The 19,444-nt window shown below is 39.0% G+C and overlaps 1 protein-coding gene across 1 annotated transcript; it reads right to left on the bottom strand.

The window, feature by feature from the left end:
• LOC143555808 (wall-associated receptor kinase 2-like) lies at positions 1-19,062 on the bottom strand. The gene is made up of 4 exons (XM_077045300.1): positions 18,915-19,062; positions 2,335-3,051; positions 1,399-1,572; positions 1-1,261 (listed from the first exon to the last, which is right to left on the bottom strand). Exons 1-4 carry the CDS (start codon positions 19,060-19,062, stop codon positions 42-44), a joined length of 2,259 nt encoding a protein of 752 aa, XP_076901415.1. The 3' UTR covers positions 1-41.
• Positions 19,063-19,444: the final 382 nt, after the last annotated feature.

Genomic DNA, 19,444 nt, shown 5'->3' on the forward strand with positions numbered 1-19,444 from the left:
AATCAAACTGTAGTCATGATCATGAACAATTAAGTTGGCTGTCATGAGAAGCAGCCATGTGGTTTGTTTTCTTCAAACGCCGTGTGTGTCCTACCATGGTAAGATTCTGAATCATTAGTACCATGTGAAACTAATGGGACCTCGTAAAGATCAGATTGCTCAACTTCTAAAACTAAGCTTCTAGTCTTTTGGCATGATTGTTGTTGAACCCAAGGATGGGCTGTGAATTGCCTTAAGTTGTCTAGCTCCACCGCCACCATTTTCATTGTAGGTCTATCGTGTCTTTGTAAACTTAGGCATCTCTTTACCAGATCTCCTGCGGCCTGAATCTGCTCAAAAGTCCCTTCACGTAATATTCGAGGTTCAACAATTTGATACAAGCGGTTTTCTTTAACTGCATTGACAAAATATGTTGCTAAATTCTTGCCATCGTTGGCTCTATCAACACCGATGGGTTTTTTCCCTGTTATGAGTTCAGCAAGGACTACTCCAAAACTATATACGTCACTTTTATCAGTTAGTTGGCTTGTGTTGAAGTACTCTGGATCCAAATACCCTAATGTTCCTTGGATAAGAGTAGTTACATGTTCATGATCTAATGGGACTAGCCTTGATGCACCAAAATCTGAAATTTTTGTTGTGTAGTTATCATCTAGTAATATGTTAGTAGACTTGACATCTCTATGTATGATTGGCATAATAGCATCTGAATGAAGATATGCGAATGCACCGGCAGCTTCTACAGCTACTCTCAATCGATTCTCCCATGATAACCAACTCATTCCACCCATTTTAGAATGAATGTGATGGAAAAGAGTGTTATTAGAGATGAACTCATAAACTAGTACAGGGACTTCCTCTTCCAAGCAACACCCCAACAACTTTACCACATTTCGATGGATGACTTGTGTAAGGATTAAAACTTCATTTACGAACTGTTCATCTTGGCTCCCGTCCATTATTTTAGATTTCTTTATTGCAACAACGCGTTTATTAGACAAAATACCCTTGTACACAACACCATAGCCACCGCAGCCAATGATGTTCTCTTGAGAGTAATTCTTGGTGGCTTTACGAAGCTGTGCGGTGCTGAACAAAGTCATTGCCTCATGAGACCCTTGTGAATTGATCTTTTGTCTCAGCAAAACGCCTCCATTTTGCTCAAAGAACTTTTCTCCGAAGCTCATTAGCTTTCTCCTCCTTATACCAAATAAAATTCCCATTATGACGGATAGTAATGCTAACAAGCCAAACACCGTTGCTACATGTGAATGTAATATGATCAAGACATTTCAGTTAGTGAGTGACTTCATTTTTCGGAAACTTCAATCTTGAAAAGACTGATTTTCAAAGCTAATTACACATGAAACCATAGTAATACTTTCAAGAAAGAAATACCTATAATGTATATGGTAGAAGAATTTTTCGAGTCTTTCGCGTATTGATCACACCCATTTACCGCTTTTGCATCCCCAAAAGATCCTGATGGGCAACTACAAGTGTAACCTCCTAGAGTGTTCATGCAATCACCATAGCAAGGGTAGGTTCCTGGATCTTCACATTCATTGATGTCTAAAAGAGGAAAAAAAATAATTATGTAACATTTTCAAAGAAAGCATAATAAGATATATAGTGATACACCATAATCTAAGCAATCTTACAAAACACAGTAAATTATCACTGACTCAATTAATAAAGAAAAATGGTGAGTCAGTAACCTGCGCGTATTAGTGGTGAGTCGACGTGAATTCAGTTGATTTTAGTTACAATTTGTTACCATTTCCAAATTAAAACAAAAAGACAAAAAAAATAATAAATAAAATTTGATGTGGCTCAATAATATTCTATCACTTGACCCACTCAAACTTGTTGTGGCACCAAAATTCAATTTTACTATAGGCAGTGAGTCAATAAAACCTGAGCGTAGTAGTGGTGAGTCGACGTAAATTCAATTGATTTTAGTTATAATTTGTTACTATTTCCAAATAAAAACAAAAGGACAAAAAAATAAAATAAAATTTGATGTGGCTCAATAGTATTCTATCACTTGACCCAATCAAACTTGTTGCGGCACAAAAATTCAATTTTACTATAGATAGATAATAATAATAATAATGTATATAATATTTAAATTATAACATGAGATATGGTAAAGATAATGACTAGTCTAATTATCTTAGTCAAAACATGTTTGTAGAAAACAATATATAACACAAATTAAATCAGTTAGCTAGCTAGGTCCCCATTTATTTGACATAAACTAGTAACAATACTTGCCATAGATGTTGACATAAGTGTTGAAAATGATTTTGATAAGTTGAAAAGCAATCTAACCTTGGCAGCCTGGATCAAGGTAAGGGTTACCTTGATAACCATTAATGCATTTACAAAGATACCGATCGCCATCTATCTTAATGCAGGAGCTGTTTCCTTTGCATTCTGAGCAATTCCCTGCAACTACCCAGTCTACCACAACCGGGACAGTGGCCAATATCCTCTCCCAAACCGCCCATTCGTCGATTAAATCAATGGCTCCTTTAAACTCAAAACTGCCTTCCTCAGCAAGAAATGCATAGCCACAACGGTTGAAAGACAAAACATCTTTATGGTTTTGAAAACTGTAAAGTGTAATATTGTAGTAGTTTAGCCCCTCGGGTATAGACGTTTGACAGCAGCCCATTCCTGAGCACTGCCCATTGATATCGGTCCCATGTTGCGCTTTGCTACATATTGTCACACAGCCACTAGAAATGTCTGCACCGTCTGTCCCACTGAACAAAGAATAATCATCGCACCCGAGAACTATGAACTTGTTTTTTGTAGAGAAAGTAAATGGACTTATCGAATACCACCCTCCGTAATCCCAACTTAGAGTCTCGTCTTTGTTGAAGCACTTATAAGAAACCCCTGAGTCTGTGGCTATGCGGAATTCTGAATCTGAAATATTGTATATTTGTATGTTGCTTGACTGGAAGAATAGTTTCGGCTCTGCATAAGACGTGTTACAAGTCACGTAAAATGACTCGTCTAGAGAACAACCCGTGTCTTTGCCTATACCGAAAGGGTATGGAACTGACAGATTACCACACATGGCTAGGAACCCTGGCTTTGCGACGCTGTTCATAGCACTCGCGGTTGTATAATATGTAAACATAAACATATGTAAATGACATTATGTTTTTCTCGAAAAATTTCAAGTATAAGATTCGCGACATCATCATGATGAGTTTTGATCTTTTCAATGTAGATCTTATCAGCTTTTACATATTTAGTGTTCAACTGACGAAGTTTTGCATTCTCTTTCAAAACTTCGTCTTGCAAGTATCTATAGCATGTAACTTTGTTAACACATGCTTCTGTGCAAAGATTTCGTTTTACCTCATCAAGGTGTGATGCACTAGGACCGTCAGCAGAAGATGAAGAGGCTTCATTGTTTGCAGTGAAAGCCATGCTAGCCATATTCAGCGGATTCTGCAGCTCTTGAAACTGTTCGTCCCAATCCATACCAGTGTGAACTTCTGTTTGAGAAACAAGGGCTCTTGAGTTTGAGCTTGAGCTGCCCTTGTGTGGACGATTCCCGATTCTTGGAGCTGAGTTGTTTGCCTTTTGATCCTCAGGCCTCTTTCCAGCAGCTTTTGCATTCTCTTCATCAGTTACTGTTGGTACATGTTTGTCAGTAGTTCATAGTCTAGAAATTGTAATCGAGTCTGTATTGTAATTGTGTATTTGATTATGTTTTAGATTGTGTAACTAGCGAAGTTGTCAACAAGTTCGCTCAGGCGAACTTGTTGAACAAGCGAAGTTGTCAACAAGTTCGCTCAGGCGAACTTGTTGAATATGCGAAGTTACAGACAACTTCGCCTGTGGCGAAGTTGTCGTTTATATATTCACTGTTTCAGCCGAAACGTGAAAAAGGTTGTTCGTTTAGGGTTTCAGTCAAGTGTTCGAGTTTAAGCAGACGTGTTTGCTAGTTCCAGAGTCTGTATTAGTGACTACGAGTCACGTGTTTGGTTATTAATATAACGTGTTTGATTCATTGCTCGTGTTATTCTATATCTACACTCGTAACCTACCTACGCAGGGATTCCGCACCTGCGTTGTTAGAGATTTCCCGTGTACGATCCACGTCCGGAACCTACAATTGGTATCAGAGCCATCGGCTCGATTGTGAGGTTCGGGATTTCACGCGGGTGTAGATTTCGTCTCATTTCGGGTGTTACCGGGACGAGTTTTTGGTGTGTTTAATCATTCAAGCTACCTACCAGTGTGTTTAAGCCTTTAAACCTTCAAAATTCTCGTTAAAATCCGAGTTTCAGATCTGAACTGTTCTTCGTGTTCATCGGGCGAAGTTACCGTTCATCGGGCGAAGTTGCTGAATTCAGGCGAAGTTGCCGTCACTGGAGATTAGGGTTTCGGCGAAGATATAAGGATTAGCGAAGTTAACCACAACTTCGCTTACCTCATAAGTTCGCCTTAGCGAAGTTACGAACAGGCGAAGTTGACTTTGGGCGAAGTTGACTTCTCGGCGAAGTTAAAAAAAAAAAAAAAAAAAAAAAAAAAAAAAAAAAAAAAAAAAAAAATAGTCTTCAAGAAGGATGTCATCAATCAACATCTCAGACTTAGTCAAAATGGAAGTCGAAGCGGGATCTGCTACTAAGGCCCCAAGATTGCTGAAAGTAACCGATTTTGTGGCGTGGAAGGATAGGTTCATTCAGTATATTAAATACCAGGATGCAAAGATGTGGGTGTGCATCCAGGATGGATATATTCCACCGTCAATGGAACACGAAGGTCGGGATGTGGTAAAGAAGTACAGCCAGATGGAGGAAGAAGAGAAAAAGATGTATGAGGCCGAGAGCAAGGCCCATGCTGCAATTACTATGGCTCTTCCTCAAGAGATTCTCCATACATTCAGGAAGTACACTTCTGCACGAGAGCTTTGGGATGCTCTTGAGAATAGATTCGAAGGGAACGCTGGTATTCGTGCCTCGAAGATTAAGCTATTAAAGACCCAGTTCTCTGTCTTCAAGTATTTGAAGAACGAATCGCTCGATGATATTATCACTCGATATTATCATCTAATGACGGAGCTGAACAACTATTCTATTGCTTACAGAGAGGAGGAAATAGTTGAGAAACTTCTCGATGCTCTCCCACCGAAGTGGGAAATGTACACTGTTCTAATGAGGGAAGACAAAGACTTTCCTAATTATGACTTGGAGACAGCAGTAAACAAGCTCAGAACCTTTGAGCTTAATATGGTTCGTAAAGAGACGCCAATGGATCAGGTTCAAGACCCTGGTATGTATGGTGCCAAAGTTAACTCAGGCTCAAGTTCGAAGCCTGAATCTGCTGCTTACTACTCCAAAGGAGAGTCAGGTTCTAACTCTTCTCATGAAGGGAATATGTCAGTAAACATGAACGGTGATGTTTGCTTTGTTGCTGGAGGATCAAGTGCTTCAAAACCTCAAGCATCCAAGAGTAGTTTCTCTCCCAGTGCTTCAAGCAATAACTACTCTAAGATGCCAATGAGTGTCAAATCTGCTGAAGAGCAGTTTGCACTCTATGCTTCGTTTATTGCTTCATATGAAAACTATATTCAAGGAAAGGTTGTTGATCCAGCGATGCTGGATGAAGACTATGATCAAATAGATGCTGATGATATGGAAGAGATGGATTTACAATGGCAGATGGCTATGATAGTAAGGAGAGTGAAGAGGTTTATGAGGAAGACGGGGAGAAAGTTTGTTGGTGGCAGGCCAGGGTTCGACAAGTCTAAAGTGAGGTGCTATAATTGTCAACAAAATGGGCACTTTGCTAAAGACTGCAGAATCGAGAGAGTTGAACGTGGTCAAGGCCGGTCTGCACAGCACACTGAGGTTAATAAAGAAATCAATGCCATGATGTCCAGAGAAGCAGGTGAATACAACTGGAACCTGCATTCGAATGAAACTGGTGAGCAGGCAAACATGGCTAAGGTAGAGAATGAAGAATGTGAGAAGATTACTGGAGAAGAGAAAGCTACTGGAAAAGAAGCAGCTTTCATGGCAGATAACAAGGATCAACTCTCCGAGGTAAGTACTAAGCCTATTTGTAATAAATGTGAGCAATTGTCTGAGCAACTTGCTACCATAACTGATCAGTATGTTCGTTTAGATGCTGAATTTAAAACTCTTAAAGAAGATCACCATTTTATGAAAGCAAGAGAAAACAGTTATAAAGTTAAAATAAAAGCATGTGAAAAAGACGTTAAAAGCTTAAAAACAAAACTTGCTGAGAAAATCGAAGTAATTGATCTAAGTTATGAGGTTTTAGAAGAAAAAACTAAACTTATTGCTGATCGAGAAAAGCAGATTGCTGACCACCAGGTGAAAGTGGTGGAACTGAACCGCAAACTTGAGCAGTTCAGAAATTCCTCAGCTATTCTTGATCATCTCGTTAGTGATCAAGGTACCTCTGCGAAGAGGGGAGGAATTGGTTATCACGAGGTTCCACCACCTTTTAACCACAATTATACTTTTAATCCTAGTGTTCAGAAATCTGTTGATTTCGAAGTTCCTCAGACAGCTCCAATCAAGGTTACAAGTAAAGAACCAAGCGTTAGTAGTGGCGAAATGAGTTCGCCTGTTTCAAGTGTGAAAGTCTCTATTTCAAGTCCAGTCTCACCTGATTCGGGTAAATCATCCGAGTCGGGTAAGACAAAAGAGAAGGTAGTGTTACCCACTAGTGGAGAAAAAGTTAAATCAACTAAAATGAGTACTCCACTCAACCCATATGTCCCACCTTATGTGAGACGTACGGTTGGTAATACTGCCTCCACATCTAAAACATCTGCTGAAAAGAAAGCTGAACATAGGTGTTGTTTTAGATGTAATCAAACAGGGCACCTTGTTGCTGATTGCCCTCTGAAGCAACGCATCAGAGAGGTGAGGCCCTCGAAAACTGAGACTAAGGTTTTTGGTAATCGTTTAAATGTTCAAAATGAAAACCATTCAAATTTGAGAGATAATACAGGTTTTCAAAGAAACACATCTCGTTTTTACACTACTAATAACCAAACCAAATGCTATAATTCTTTTGTGTCTCTTAATGTGCGTCGTTTTGGTTGGCCTCACTATCAGTCTCCAAGGAGGTATCCTGTTAGGACTTGTGGAAATTTTTCTAATGCTAATTTTGGTCAGCCAAGGTGTGTGAGTTCGGTTGAGAAGGTTAATCGACCCAAGACCAAGAGGTCTTGGGTCCCCAAATTTTAATAATCTCTTTTATTTGTGCAGGAACAGTTGAACAGGGTTTCCAATAATCTTTGGGTTGTGGACAGTGGCTGTTCCCGGCACGTGACTGGTAACAAAAATTTGTTACAAGATTTAAAACCTGTTCAAGGAGCGAGAGTCAGTTTTGCCGGTGAGAGTGGAGGCAAAATAACAGGAAGGGATACGGTAACTAACGGGAAGATGACGTTAGAAAATATGAACTTTGTTGAAGAGCTGAAGCTCAATCACGAGTAACCATGTTTTTTTTGTGTTCATTTAAAAAAAAAAAAAAAAAAAAAAAAAAAAAAACGTCACTATTGCTTAAAATTAGTCGGTTACCTCAGTTTGATGGACATATTCTCGGATATGTTTTGGTCCTCGTTCCTACTTGTAGAGAATGAGGGTCGCCATTAACCAGATGACTGAAAGTGACCGGGGCGGTTATGATGTGTTTTCTTTCTGTCGCTGAAAATTAGTCGTTCATACTTAGTTACAAGGACACATACTAGTATGTGGTCGGTCCAGTTGATCCATTGGATCTTCAGGATTGCCGTTTACCTGAAGACTTTGTCGTGATCGGGGCGATTGAAGTCAAAATGTTTTTTTTTTGGGAAATGAAATTACCTTTCAAGTCTATTACTTCGTAAGAAGTTCTTTGCTGTGTTTAACAGAAAATTGATCCAACCTTGGAAAATGATATATATACTGATTGTGTGGGCTTAACTAGTGAAGTTATTAAGCTTAAAAGACTTTAGAACAGTCATTGTATGTCATGGTGATTTTTATGGTGCGTAAAAGTGTATGTGATACTAACTTAAATTACTCGAGTTTACGTGGAAACTTCTTAAGAGTTTTGTATGTCTTCATACAGATCTTTCCGAATGATAGGCAGAAAAGCAACTACCCAGTCATACACGAGCCCGTTAGTGTTCTGATTCCCGTGAAGAAAGCATTTCAAGACACTGCAGTGATCCAGATTCGGGACTTGCAGTGGTTTAATACTCCGAAGTCAATACGAATGTTTGTTTAAAAAAAAAAAAAAAAAAAAAAAAAAAAAAAAAAAAAAAAAAAAAAAATATTTGTACTTATGAGAAATAGTAACAATCAAGACTTCTCAAGTCTGGAGTAAGAAGAGACCGGGAAGCAGACAATGTGTATCTACAGGATAATCAGACACTATGGGTCGAAGTCAATTCGGGGTGACTTGGGTATAGCCAAATACGCTTTGAGAATAGATAGAAGATATCATTACCTCTGAGTTGTTGCCAACTTAAATTTTTGAGCTTAACTGAACCTTAATCCGTATCACAGAAACGATGAAAACCATTTAAGTTATTTACATGCTTACAACCTGTCTCTTTATGTCATAATACAGCTAAACACGGGTCTATGTGACAGTCACATAGTTAGTATGATTCCTGTTAGGATCTTTTCTAAAACGTGCTAGTCCTTAACTAGACTGAAATTTGATCCCTTATACTTTAAATTTTTTTTTAGATAGTTTTATGTTTTTTTTTACTGATTACTCTTGGTTGAGGTTGAGCATAGGAACGTAATAGATACCTTGAAGGAGTTCTTGGCATCTCAGGGGGAGATAAGCTATAGAGGCGATGAACTGAGGACTAAAAGAAGAAAAACTGAGGACTAAAAGAAGAAATGATCAAGACGATGATCCCAATGCACCGGAAGGTGCAGGTGGTGAGCTGCCAAGAACCTCTCAGGATCTTGGGGCTTCCACAGCTGAGGGGGAGTCAACTGATGCAGCGGGTGATGATGTTGTGGATGTTGATGACGATGCTGATGTTGAAGACGTCATCGATGCTTTGAAGGAGTTAGATGAGGAGGAGGTTGATGACTTTGTGAATGATGATGACGATGATGTGTTGCCCGTGGAGGAAATTGAAAGGATTGGAGAAAATATTGATGTGGTGAATGTGTTGGAAGAAGGAGAGATCGTGGATGACGCAGTGGAACATGAGATTCCAGCTGTTGAAAGAGCAGATTTGGGAGATGAGAATGTGGTAGATGATACGGTATGGGAGGAGCAACCAAATTGGAAAGAAGGGTGTGCTCAATGGTTTGTTAAAACTAAGAAGCTTGCAGTGCCAACAATGTTTAGAAAGACGTATAATATAAAGGGCTATGCAGAGTCGAAGAAAGGTATTATATGCTGGTTGTACGACAAAGAGTTGAAATTATTTGTGATCAAAAGGTACGACGGCATTCAATACTTTAAAAGATTATTGAGATCTCTAAACTCCCTACCGGAATGCGAGGTGAAAGAGTTAGCAAGACTGGGGCTAATTAACAGAAGTAACGATAATATGGCGAGAATTATTGAAAAGATCGTCTGGAAAGAAGCCATCAAAGACAAAAAGTTTGAACTGCTAAAGCCTCAGAAAGGAAGATTGATAGAAGATAAAGATAGGGGAATGAGGGCTGACGGAAAACCATGGATGGTTATGAAGTATAAACCAGTCCGACATCTGAAGGAAGTACCAATGAGAGTCATGCCCAAGAATGTCCTAACAGATCTGAAATGGTGGTATGTGGATTGCGAGACAGCTGAGGCGGTTATGGAAGATGAGGACGAACAAGAAGTTCTTCGGGTTTATGACCCGATGCATCTTGTTAATCTATCGCAGGCTGATCTGGAAGTGCTGAACAACAAGAAGATCTTCTACATTCCTGCTTGGAAGGATCAAGCTAGGAAATATCAACGGGTAGTATCGGTATGTGTGAGAGAAGGGGCGCACGCGTAGAGTTGCAGATTACAAGACTCGAGATTTGAAGATCAAGATATGAAGCTACTGCCAAGGGGGAGTCTGTTGGTACATGTTTGTCAGTAGTTCATAGTCTAGAAATTGTAATCGAGTCTGTATTGTAATTGTGTATTTGATTATGTTTTAGATTGTGTAACTAGCGAAGTTGTCAACAAGTTCGCTCAGGCGAACTTGTTGAACAAGCGAAGTTGTCAACAAGTTCGCTCAGGCGAACTTGTTGAATATGCGAAGTTACAGACAACTTCGCCTGTGGCGAAGTTGTCGTTTATATATTCACTGTTTCAGCCGAAACGTGAAAAAGGTTGTTCGTTTAGGGTTTCAGTCAAGTGTTCGAGTTTAAGCAGACGTGTTTGCTAGTTCCAGAGTCTGTATTAGTGACTACGAGTCACGTGTTTGGTTATTAATATAACGTGTTTGATTCATTGCTCGTGTTATTCTATATCTACACTCGTAACCTACCTACGCAGGGATTCCGCACCTGCGTTGTTAGAGATTTCCCGTGTACGATCCACGTCCGGAACCTACAGTTACTTCTGTCACCTGTATATCGTTTGCTGGTTTGGGAGGATTTGTGCATTCTCTGGCAAAGTGACCCATCTCTGCACAATTGTAGCATCGAAGCTTGCTCCTGTCAAAACCAATTCTCTTTCGATCAGAATCATTGAAGCTGTCTTTTCTGTAGGTTTTGATGAAGTTGGCGGCCCTTTGCACAGCCATGGCCATCTGGTACTTGATGTCCATTTTTCTCAAGATCCTTTTGATTTATGTCTTTCAGATCACCTATCTCAAACTGAGCCGGTAACAAATTCCCTTGCAACAGCTCTTCATGACAAGACAGAAAAGCTTTAACGAGTGTCACATTTGAATCATTCAGCATGGGAATTGCTTCACAATAGCTGGAGGGCTTGTTTGCTTGAGGTTTTGTTGCAGAAATTCCATGTGCCTTCAGAGCTTGAGCAATTGCACTGTCAACTGCTTTTTGAAACGAACTTGCACTGGATGAGTTGATGGGTTGCTGGTGGAGATAAATGCTGTTGATTGTGAAGGAACAGTTGGTAAGTACTTGGGATTGGTCACGGGATATACATTCGGTTGGGTTTTGTTGACAAAAGCTGTTGGCACACTTGAGGATGTAGTACTTACTCCGGCTTGATTCAGAGAATTCATGTTATTGTCATCCTCATCTGTTCATCCATTTCGAATGATTTGATAGTGGATATTAGTTCACCGTTAGTCATTCCATTCAGATTTGTAGTTCTCTTGATAGTTATTGTGTTTACACTCCAGCTGTAAGGCAAAGAGTTCATCAACTTGTGATTCACCTCAGTGTTGGGAATGTTAACATCTGTAGCTCTTACTTTGACCATGAGCTTCTCAAACCTCTTCACTAAGTCTAGCACAGCCTCACCTTGATGATGGTTGAACATGTTGAATTCTTCCTTCAACAGTGCTTTCTTGTTTTCTCTTATTTTAGCATTTCCTTCAACCATCTCAACAAGAGCTTCCCATAATCGCTTGGCACTTCTGTGTTCTCGTAGTGTTTCTGTGATATCATTTGAAAGACAAACTGTCAACAACATAAACGCTTTCTTATCTTGTACTAACTTATCCAAATCATCTTGATCATAATTCTCCGATGCCTTAGGTTGTTCCCCAGCATCAGTGCGAGTTACTGGAACATGAGGACCAACTTTAAAACATCTCATCAAATCAGTTTCAGTTAATGAGATGAAATTCATGAACCTCCATTTGAAATCAATAAAGTTATCATCTAAGGTCATAAACTTAGGAGGTTTTTGAGGTGTTCCCACTTGATTTTCCAATAGCAAATAACCCTTCAACAATTCTGAATCAGTACTAGCCATGGTATAAGCCTTCAAAAGAGCTTAATCTTCAAAACAGTTAACTTTTTCGCTTAAACAGCTTCAAGCGAAGCGAAATGGCTTCAAGCGAAGCGAAAGGATCCCAAGCGAAGCGAAAGGATCCAAGCGAAGCGAAAGAAATTCTTAAGCGAAGTGAAATGGTCCAGAAAGCAAATCTTTCTTGGGATCTGTTCCACCCACTTTTGTCAGTTCAAGTACGATGTTTCGTACAATGTTTGAGCGAAGCGAAATTTTACTTTTCAAACAAGCAAACTTGAAACCCGTAAACACCACTTATAACACTTGAGACTTTCACCAAGAACACATTCTAAGACATTTTATGAAGTTTTTGCCAATTCTTTTTGTATTTTTGATAATTTTCTTTGTCAAGAACACTTGAACACTTATCTTCTTCTTTTCAAGATCAAAACCCAAGGTTGTGATCCAAAAACCCTCAACTAGTGAGCCGAAGCTCTGATACCAATTGTAGGTCCCGAAGTCGGGTGGATCTAATAACGTCTTTGGATCAACTTAACTTAGTGCTAGCGGAAATCACACTAAGCAACCAAGAGGTCTCGGATCTTGAGTTTATTTTCTGTTAAGGAAAGGAGAGTGAGTGAGAGAGAGCCGAGTGAGAGAGATAGATGTTTTTGCAAAAGGTTTTCTTTGTATATCAACTTTCAACAACTAGTTTTAATCACTAGCATTAACAACTAACAACGAACAACCTTGCTTCTCATGGCATGCTTCCTATTTATAGGGAAGCATGCATGATAAGTAAGGTACTTCTAATGCCCAATGGGCTTCTTTACAATGGACCATGGCCCAACAATGTACAAAATGACCCATCGGCCCAAATACATAACTTAATCAATACAAAAGACTAACTATACAAAACGAGCCTAACAAAACCCCCACCACCACCTTGCGCAGTAGACGACATAAGGCGAGCAGTTTACAGAAAGTGAGCACTTAGGGAGCTTTTCTGGTGAGGCAAGAGGAGACAACTTTTGGTCTTCATGTACGGGCGATTTTCTTATGAGATAGACTAAACAGTTCCTGGGAGCGATTTTTTTATGCGCTAACTAATCTTGTCGATGAAGAATAATGACCAGAGCGGTGGAAAAACAAGTTATAGGCAATATTTTTGGTGTAATATGAATAGAAATAGAAAAACAATTAAAAATTTAGGGTTTATTGGAAATGCGAGAAAATTTGTAGGAAAAGAAAACTGAAAAAATGTATTTCATTTACTTTAAAAGATTCAAATTTATTTCACCTTTTTACATTTTGAGATCAACAATTTTTGAGTTATCCTTTTATTTATTATAATTACTCTAAAGGAGAAGCAACAAGGTGTATAGTTGTATATGTTTGTTTTTTTTTAATTAAATTATAGATAAAATTATTATATGTGTTGGATGAGCGGGTGCACTCTATAGGTCCGATTCTCAATTTGCGATGTTCTGTGCCCCTATCGTTTTTGGGTGGGCATAGGTTAACTCCTGCCATGAGTTAGCTGTAAGTTGACCGATGGATGACAAGAGCAATTTGATAACAATAATAATAGTCAGCTCACCAATAATAATAATCATCATCATCTCATGACTCACTTCCATCGTCCCCATTCTCAGATCCAATAAGATCCCAAACCCCCCCTCTCCTAACCTGCAACATCATCATCTCCTTACCACCATCACACCACCTGCCACCATCCTCCCTACCACCATTCTTCCTCACCCCTCATCTCCCGCCTCCACCCAACAACACCACCATCGTGTCCAACTTCATCTCCGATAACCAATCCCACCATCCTCGTCGACCTCCAAAACGCTGTAATTTTCATGGAAGAGGATCATGTTTTTAGATCCAGGGTATTTTAAGTTGATCTTCAGGCAGGAGTTGTTGCTGGGTGTTTTACCAGAAAACTAGTTCGTTGGAAAAACAGACATTAAAGAAACTCACCGATATAATAATGTCGATGTTTTTTAGGTGTTTATGGACTTCGATATCGTCGGTTGTTGGGTTCCAATGAGGAAGACTGTGTATGGCGTTGGCAGAAGTTCAATGATGATGTTATGCAATGTTTCGATTTCATTTTTGGAACCTCGGGGGCGGGGCGATTGTTTATAGCGGTGACAATGTTACCTTCAAACAATCATAGTTGCTGAAACCGTAAAAGAGCATTCACGTTCTTTTCCCTATCTCAAAATTTAAAATTACATTAAAAATTATTACATTTTCTTTTTCTTTCCAATTAAATAATATTTTTTTTATACATCTATCATTATGTTTGCTTTCTCTTCTACTCACAACTACTTTAAAAAAAAATATTAAAAAATTTATAGGGTGCTACAGAAACTTTTCAAACATACCTCATTCTTTCACAACGCCCTAAACTAAACTACTTTCTAAATTATAAAATCCTTAGTCACATAAACATAAATTGGGGGTTAGAATGTGAATGTTCGCCTGCAACCCAACCTACTCCTGCTTTGACTTTTTCTCTTTTCCTGTCATCCCTTCGCAAACGCCGTCCTCGCCGTCATCTACCCCCAAACTACTCCTCCACGTGTACGTTTCTAGGTATGTTCTCAAACCTTCAACTTTTGGTTTAACCACAATGATTTGTAGTAGCGAGTTCTGGTCACACATTTAATAGAGTTCTGGTTCATCTGGTACCTTTGATGCACAGGGACGACTTGGAGGTTAGGGTACCGATCCCGGGGACGGCGTGGGGACGAAAACTCATTGGAAACGTTTTCAAAACGAACCCGTTAAATGGGGACAGTTAACAATCGATTCCGGGGCTTTGGGGACAGTTCGAAAACCGTTTCGAGGGACGTTTCTATAGCCAATAGTATGGCGGAGCGGCCACATATCGTATTCTGGCGCCGGAAAACCCATGAAGAAGAAGAAAGGAGGCGGCTGGAACATTAGTGTTAGTTTTTTAGGGTTAAATAAGTTCAGGTTTAACATTTAACCCATTGATCTTTCACTTGTTGCATCTAGTTCCTAAAACTTATTAACTTTTACATAAAGTGTTAAATTATGTTATGCATTTTAACATTTAATCATCTCTATCTAGACTAGTTTACATCTGGTTCTTAACTTATAATTTTATACATAAAATGTTTAAAATTGACATTATATATAGATAAAAATAATATATGTATTTATTTTTTATTGATAATTAATTACTTATGGTTGATGTGTTCAAACTTTACATCAATATATATCTATTTTGGACTTTGTTTAATATATTTTTATTTTTTTTATTTTTTTTGTCATACTTTTGTCGTGCCCTTATCTTTGACTTTTGACTTTTGCCGTTCCCCGTATTCGTATCGTCTCCGTACCCTGGTCCTGCACCCGTTCCCGTGCTATATAGTCTGGTACTACTCTTCAATTCCTTTATATGATTTTTATTCTTTATAATTTTAACAAAACTTTCAAAACCCTAATATAACCAGTTCCCGTGCTATATAGTCTGGTACTACTCTTTATATTTTCTATTTTCACAATTAGCAGCACTTATTGGAGTTTTAGGGAAGGAAACTCTCAAATTACAGTTAAAAAAAGAACACAGGTGAAGTTGCAATAATGCTAAATTGTGTGGCTTCTTGTTTAAAATGCTTTGTGAACGTCTGTGGTACAATATTGTTGTAGAGGTGGATATATAGTTTGAATAGGATGATCCTGATGCGTTTATCAGACGATCTGATGGTTCTGATGTGAAGAGAAACCTTAAACCCTGATTCCCCAAACCTAACCAGCAAATTTCAAATTTCAAAATTCATTTGGGAAGAGGCGTTCTCTTTTCCTTGGTTCATGAATCTTGTTGCTCGCCTCAGGAAAAAAAATGTATACATTATTATTTTCATTAATTTTTAAATATTTGGTATTTATTCATTTTCGACATGTTATGTGATATAGAGAGTTTTGGTATGATGATTCTAAATTATATGTGATGATCATTAGTTAAAATAAATCTATGGCGGTCTGAATGAATGTTTTGTTTACAATATTGTTAGTTTGTTAAAAGTTTAGAATGAGTAAAAACAGTTTCATGATTACAATACATATATTGGCTTGTATCAAAGTGTTTAACCACTTTTGTTTACAACGAGTTCGGTTGGTATCAGGTTATGACACCGAAATTTTAGCAATAAGTTAATTCGTTCACACTCAAGGTACAACAAATTAACATATTTACACAAAAAGGACCGTGGTGAAAACAAAAAATATACGTGTGTTGTAGCCTTGACCTGACGCGACCGCAAACCGACGCGAATTTGGCTGGAATCATTTGACGGTATCAACGATAACAAAAGAAAAACCATGTTTTACGGCAGCGAACCGACACGAATTTAAAAACGAAAAACAAATGAGAAACAAATAAAAAGGCCGACCAACCACGTGAGGCCGCACGAACCAATCACATGGTTATGTCGTCAAACTTCTTAATTACTATATATAATAATAATATTGCTAGCTTGTGATAAGAGGGGTAGTTTGGTCATTTTGTTTAGACTCCGTTAGTAAAAAGCCAATATTAACCCATAAGCGTGCACGAATGCAGCTACGTCATAAAAACTAAAGTGGTTAAACTCTGTTAATAAAAAGCTCGGTGAAAGAAAATAGGTTGAAAGCTGAAACATTCGTGTTACAATTTTTAGTTGGGTTTGTTAAAATCTAATATCCCACAATTTAATAATATGTATAAATAAATTAAACATATACAACTACAACTTGAAAATGATTTTAATAAGGACAGAATTACAAATTTTGTCCTTTAAAAAAAGCCAAATTACGGTTCGTGTCATTTTCTAAGTTTCATTGCAGGCGGTGTACTTTAAACTTTTTTTTTCTACACGTTATGTCCTTTACGCTAACTGGGTTAGAAAAAACTCAGTTAAATGCCCTCACGTGAGGCGCATGTGAGGGCATTTTTGTCTTTTCGTCTACCCTGCAACTTCTTCTTCCTCTTTCCCTGTGTTTCTTTAATCTCCTTTTCCATCCACCACCAACAGCCATGAACACCACCACCACCACCACCAAAAAACCACAACCATTCGATCTCCAACCGCCATCTCCGCAAACACCACCATTTCTACCTCCCATTCCCTTCTCCGTATGGTTTTCTTCATCCAGCAAACCTCCACCGCCATTAAATCGAAGAGCCACAGACCACTGTGGTAACTTTCCCAAACCTCCATTACACCTTTAAAATAATATTACTTAATCCACATTTAATAAACCCCATAACCAAAATCACTCATCACTATTCATCGCTCCGACGTTCATAGCCACGGCTTCATCGCCTCCGACGATATCCACTGCCGTAAAGCATCGCTCCGACGATCTCCGCTGCCATAAAACCATGCCGTAAACCATCTCTCTGACGATCTCCGCTGCCGTATAACCAGTCCATTCACCATCTTCCTTTCTCTTTTGCATTCCTCCATCTTCGATTTGACCGAAAGACAGTGAATGGGTTTCGATAGGGTTCCGATTTGGCCAAAATAAGAAGAATGGACTTCGATTAGGCTTTTTATTTGGCCGGAATACCGTGAATGGACTTCGATTAGGGTTTCGATTGGTCGTGACTGCCTTCCTCTGATAAAATGAAAGTGACGAGAGTAATGGGGGTTGTCGGGGAGAGAAAGAGAGAGAGAAATGGTGGATGGGTCAACTTTGGTGGTGGGCTATGCGGCGGTGGCTGCGTTGGTGTCTTGCCGTATATGATGCTACAGTGGCAGTGGACAAACTCAAAGGGGAGACAATCTGTTGCAAAATATGATTAGGAATAGATGAATAGGTATGATTTGCGATAACTGAATGGGGTTGAGATAATCCATTTCAAGGTGAGCTGGGATTTTGAAATTGGGGTTGAGATAATCAGTAACAAATATGGTGGGTGGTGGTGATTGAGAAGAAAGAATGGTTTGAGATCGGATGGTTGTGGTTTTTTGGTGGTGGTGGTGGTGGTGTTCATGGCTGTTGGTGGTGGATGGAAATGGAGATTAAAGAAACACAAGGAAAGAGGAAGAAGAAGTTGCAGGGTAGACGAAAAGACAAAAATGCCCTCACATGCGCCTCACGTGAGGGCATTTAACTGCGTTTTTCTAACCCAGTTAGCGTAAAGGACATAACGTGTAGAAAAAAAAAGTTTAGAGTACACCGTCTGCAAGGAAACTTAGAAAAGGACACGAACCGTAATTTGGCTTTTTTTAAAGGACAAAATTTGTAATTCTGTCTTTAATAAGAATTGGAGACTGACTGACGTTGGCAACCTGTATCAAGATAAGGGTTGCCCTCGTAACCTTTGTTGCATCTACAACGATACCCACCGCCTTCAACGTCATAGCATGAACTGTTTCCTTGGCATGCGTTAACCACTTCTTCGGCGCAAGATTTATTGCGCTTGATTGCCCAATCAAGCACAACGGGCATGGTGGTCCTTATCCAGTATTCAAAGTCCGAGTAATTAGTGGATAAATCACTAGCACCACCAAACTCATAACTGCCTTCCTCAACAAGAAAGCCGTAGCCACATCTATTAAAGGACCAAACATCTGAGTGGTTATGTAAACTGCTAAGCGTAACATTGTAATACGTAACACCCTTGGGTATAGATGTTTGACAACATGCGATTCCCGAGCATTCCCCCTTAGGCACATCATGTTGTTTGCGACATAGTCCAAAACAACCACTAGAAAAGTCGCCTTCATTTATCCCCGTAATCAAAGCATAATCATCACAACCGATGACTGTGAACTTGTTCTTTGCTGAGAAAGTGAATGCCCCATGCCTCGGTAAGTTAATCCATGATGTAACTCCATGTGCATACCCATTTCGGTTGTAGCATCTATAAGATACTTCGGTGAAGATGCGCATCTCTGAATCTGAAATACTGTATATATCGAGGTTGCCATTTCTGATAAACAACTTTGGGGGATTATAATTAAAAGTGTTGCAGGTCAGGTAAAACGAGTCATCTAGGGAACAATCCGTGCCAATACCGAACGGGTAAGGAACTGTAACATTCCCACACTGGGTTTGACAACCTGATTTGGCTGTGTTGTTTGTGGTGGCACCTTGAAAGGTTCCCAAGGCCATTGTAAGAGGAAACGTAAAGAGAAAAATAATGAAAGGAAGAAACATGTTTATCTCTCTCTCTACTAATTATGTGGTGCGTACAACACTTTTTTGTGCGTGTTTTAGTAACAGTTGTTATATCTATTTATAGACATTACATTTCAACGGCTAACACTTTCTTTTCATTTTCCTTTAGTAATGTTGCTGGTTTTTCTGCCCTGACAGAGCCAACTTTTATCTTGTGATTCTACGAAATTGCTATGATTTGATCGTGTGTATTGCTGTATGGGATGCATCCAACAAAGACTTTGGCTGACCTTGTCGTCTACAGGAGAACGTTAAAACGTCGGGAGAATAAAGCTAGCTGTGGAAATTAAAAAGAAGATTCTGGTTGGTCCCAAATTAGTATCCACCATGCAATTTCTTCTTGCTTGGGTTAAAATATCTA

Source organism: Bidens hawaiensis, unplaced genomic scaffold (genome assembly GCF_021521415.1).
Source record: "Bidens hawaiensis isolate Kalapana, Puna unplaced genomic scaffold, B.hawaiensis_p1.1 tig00018317_1, whole genome shotgun sequence".
Lineage (NCBI taxonomy): Eukaryota > Viridiplantae > Streptophyta > Magnoliopsida > Asterales > Asteraceae > Bidens > Bidens hawaiensis.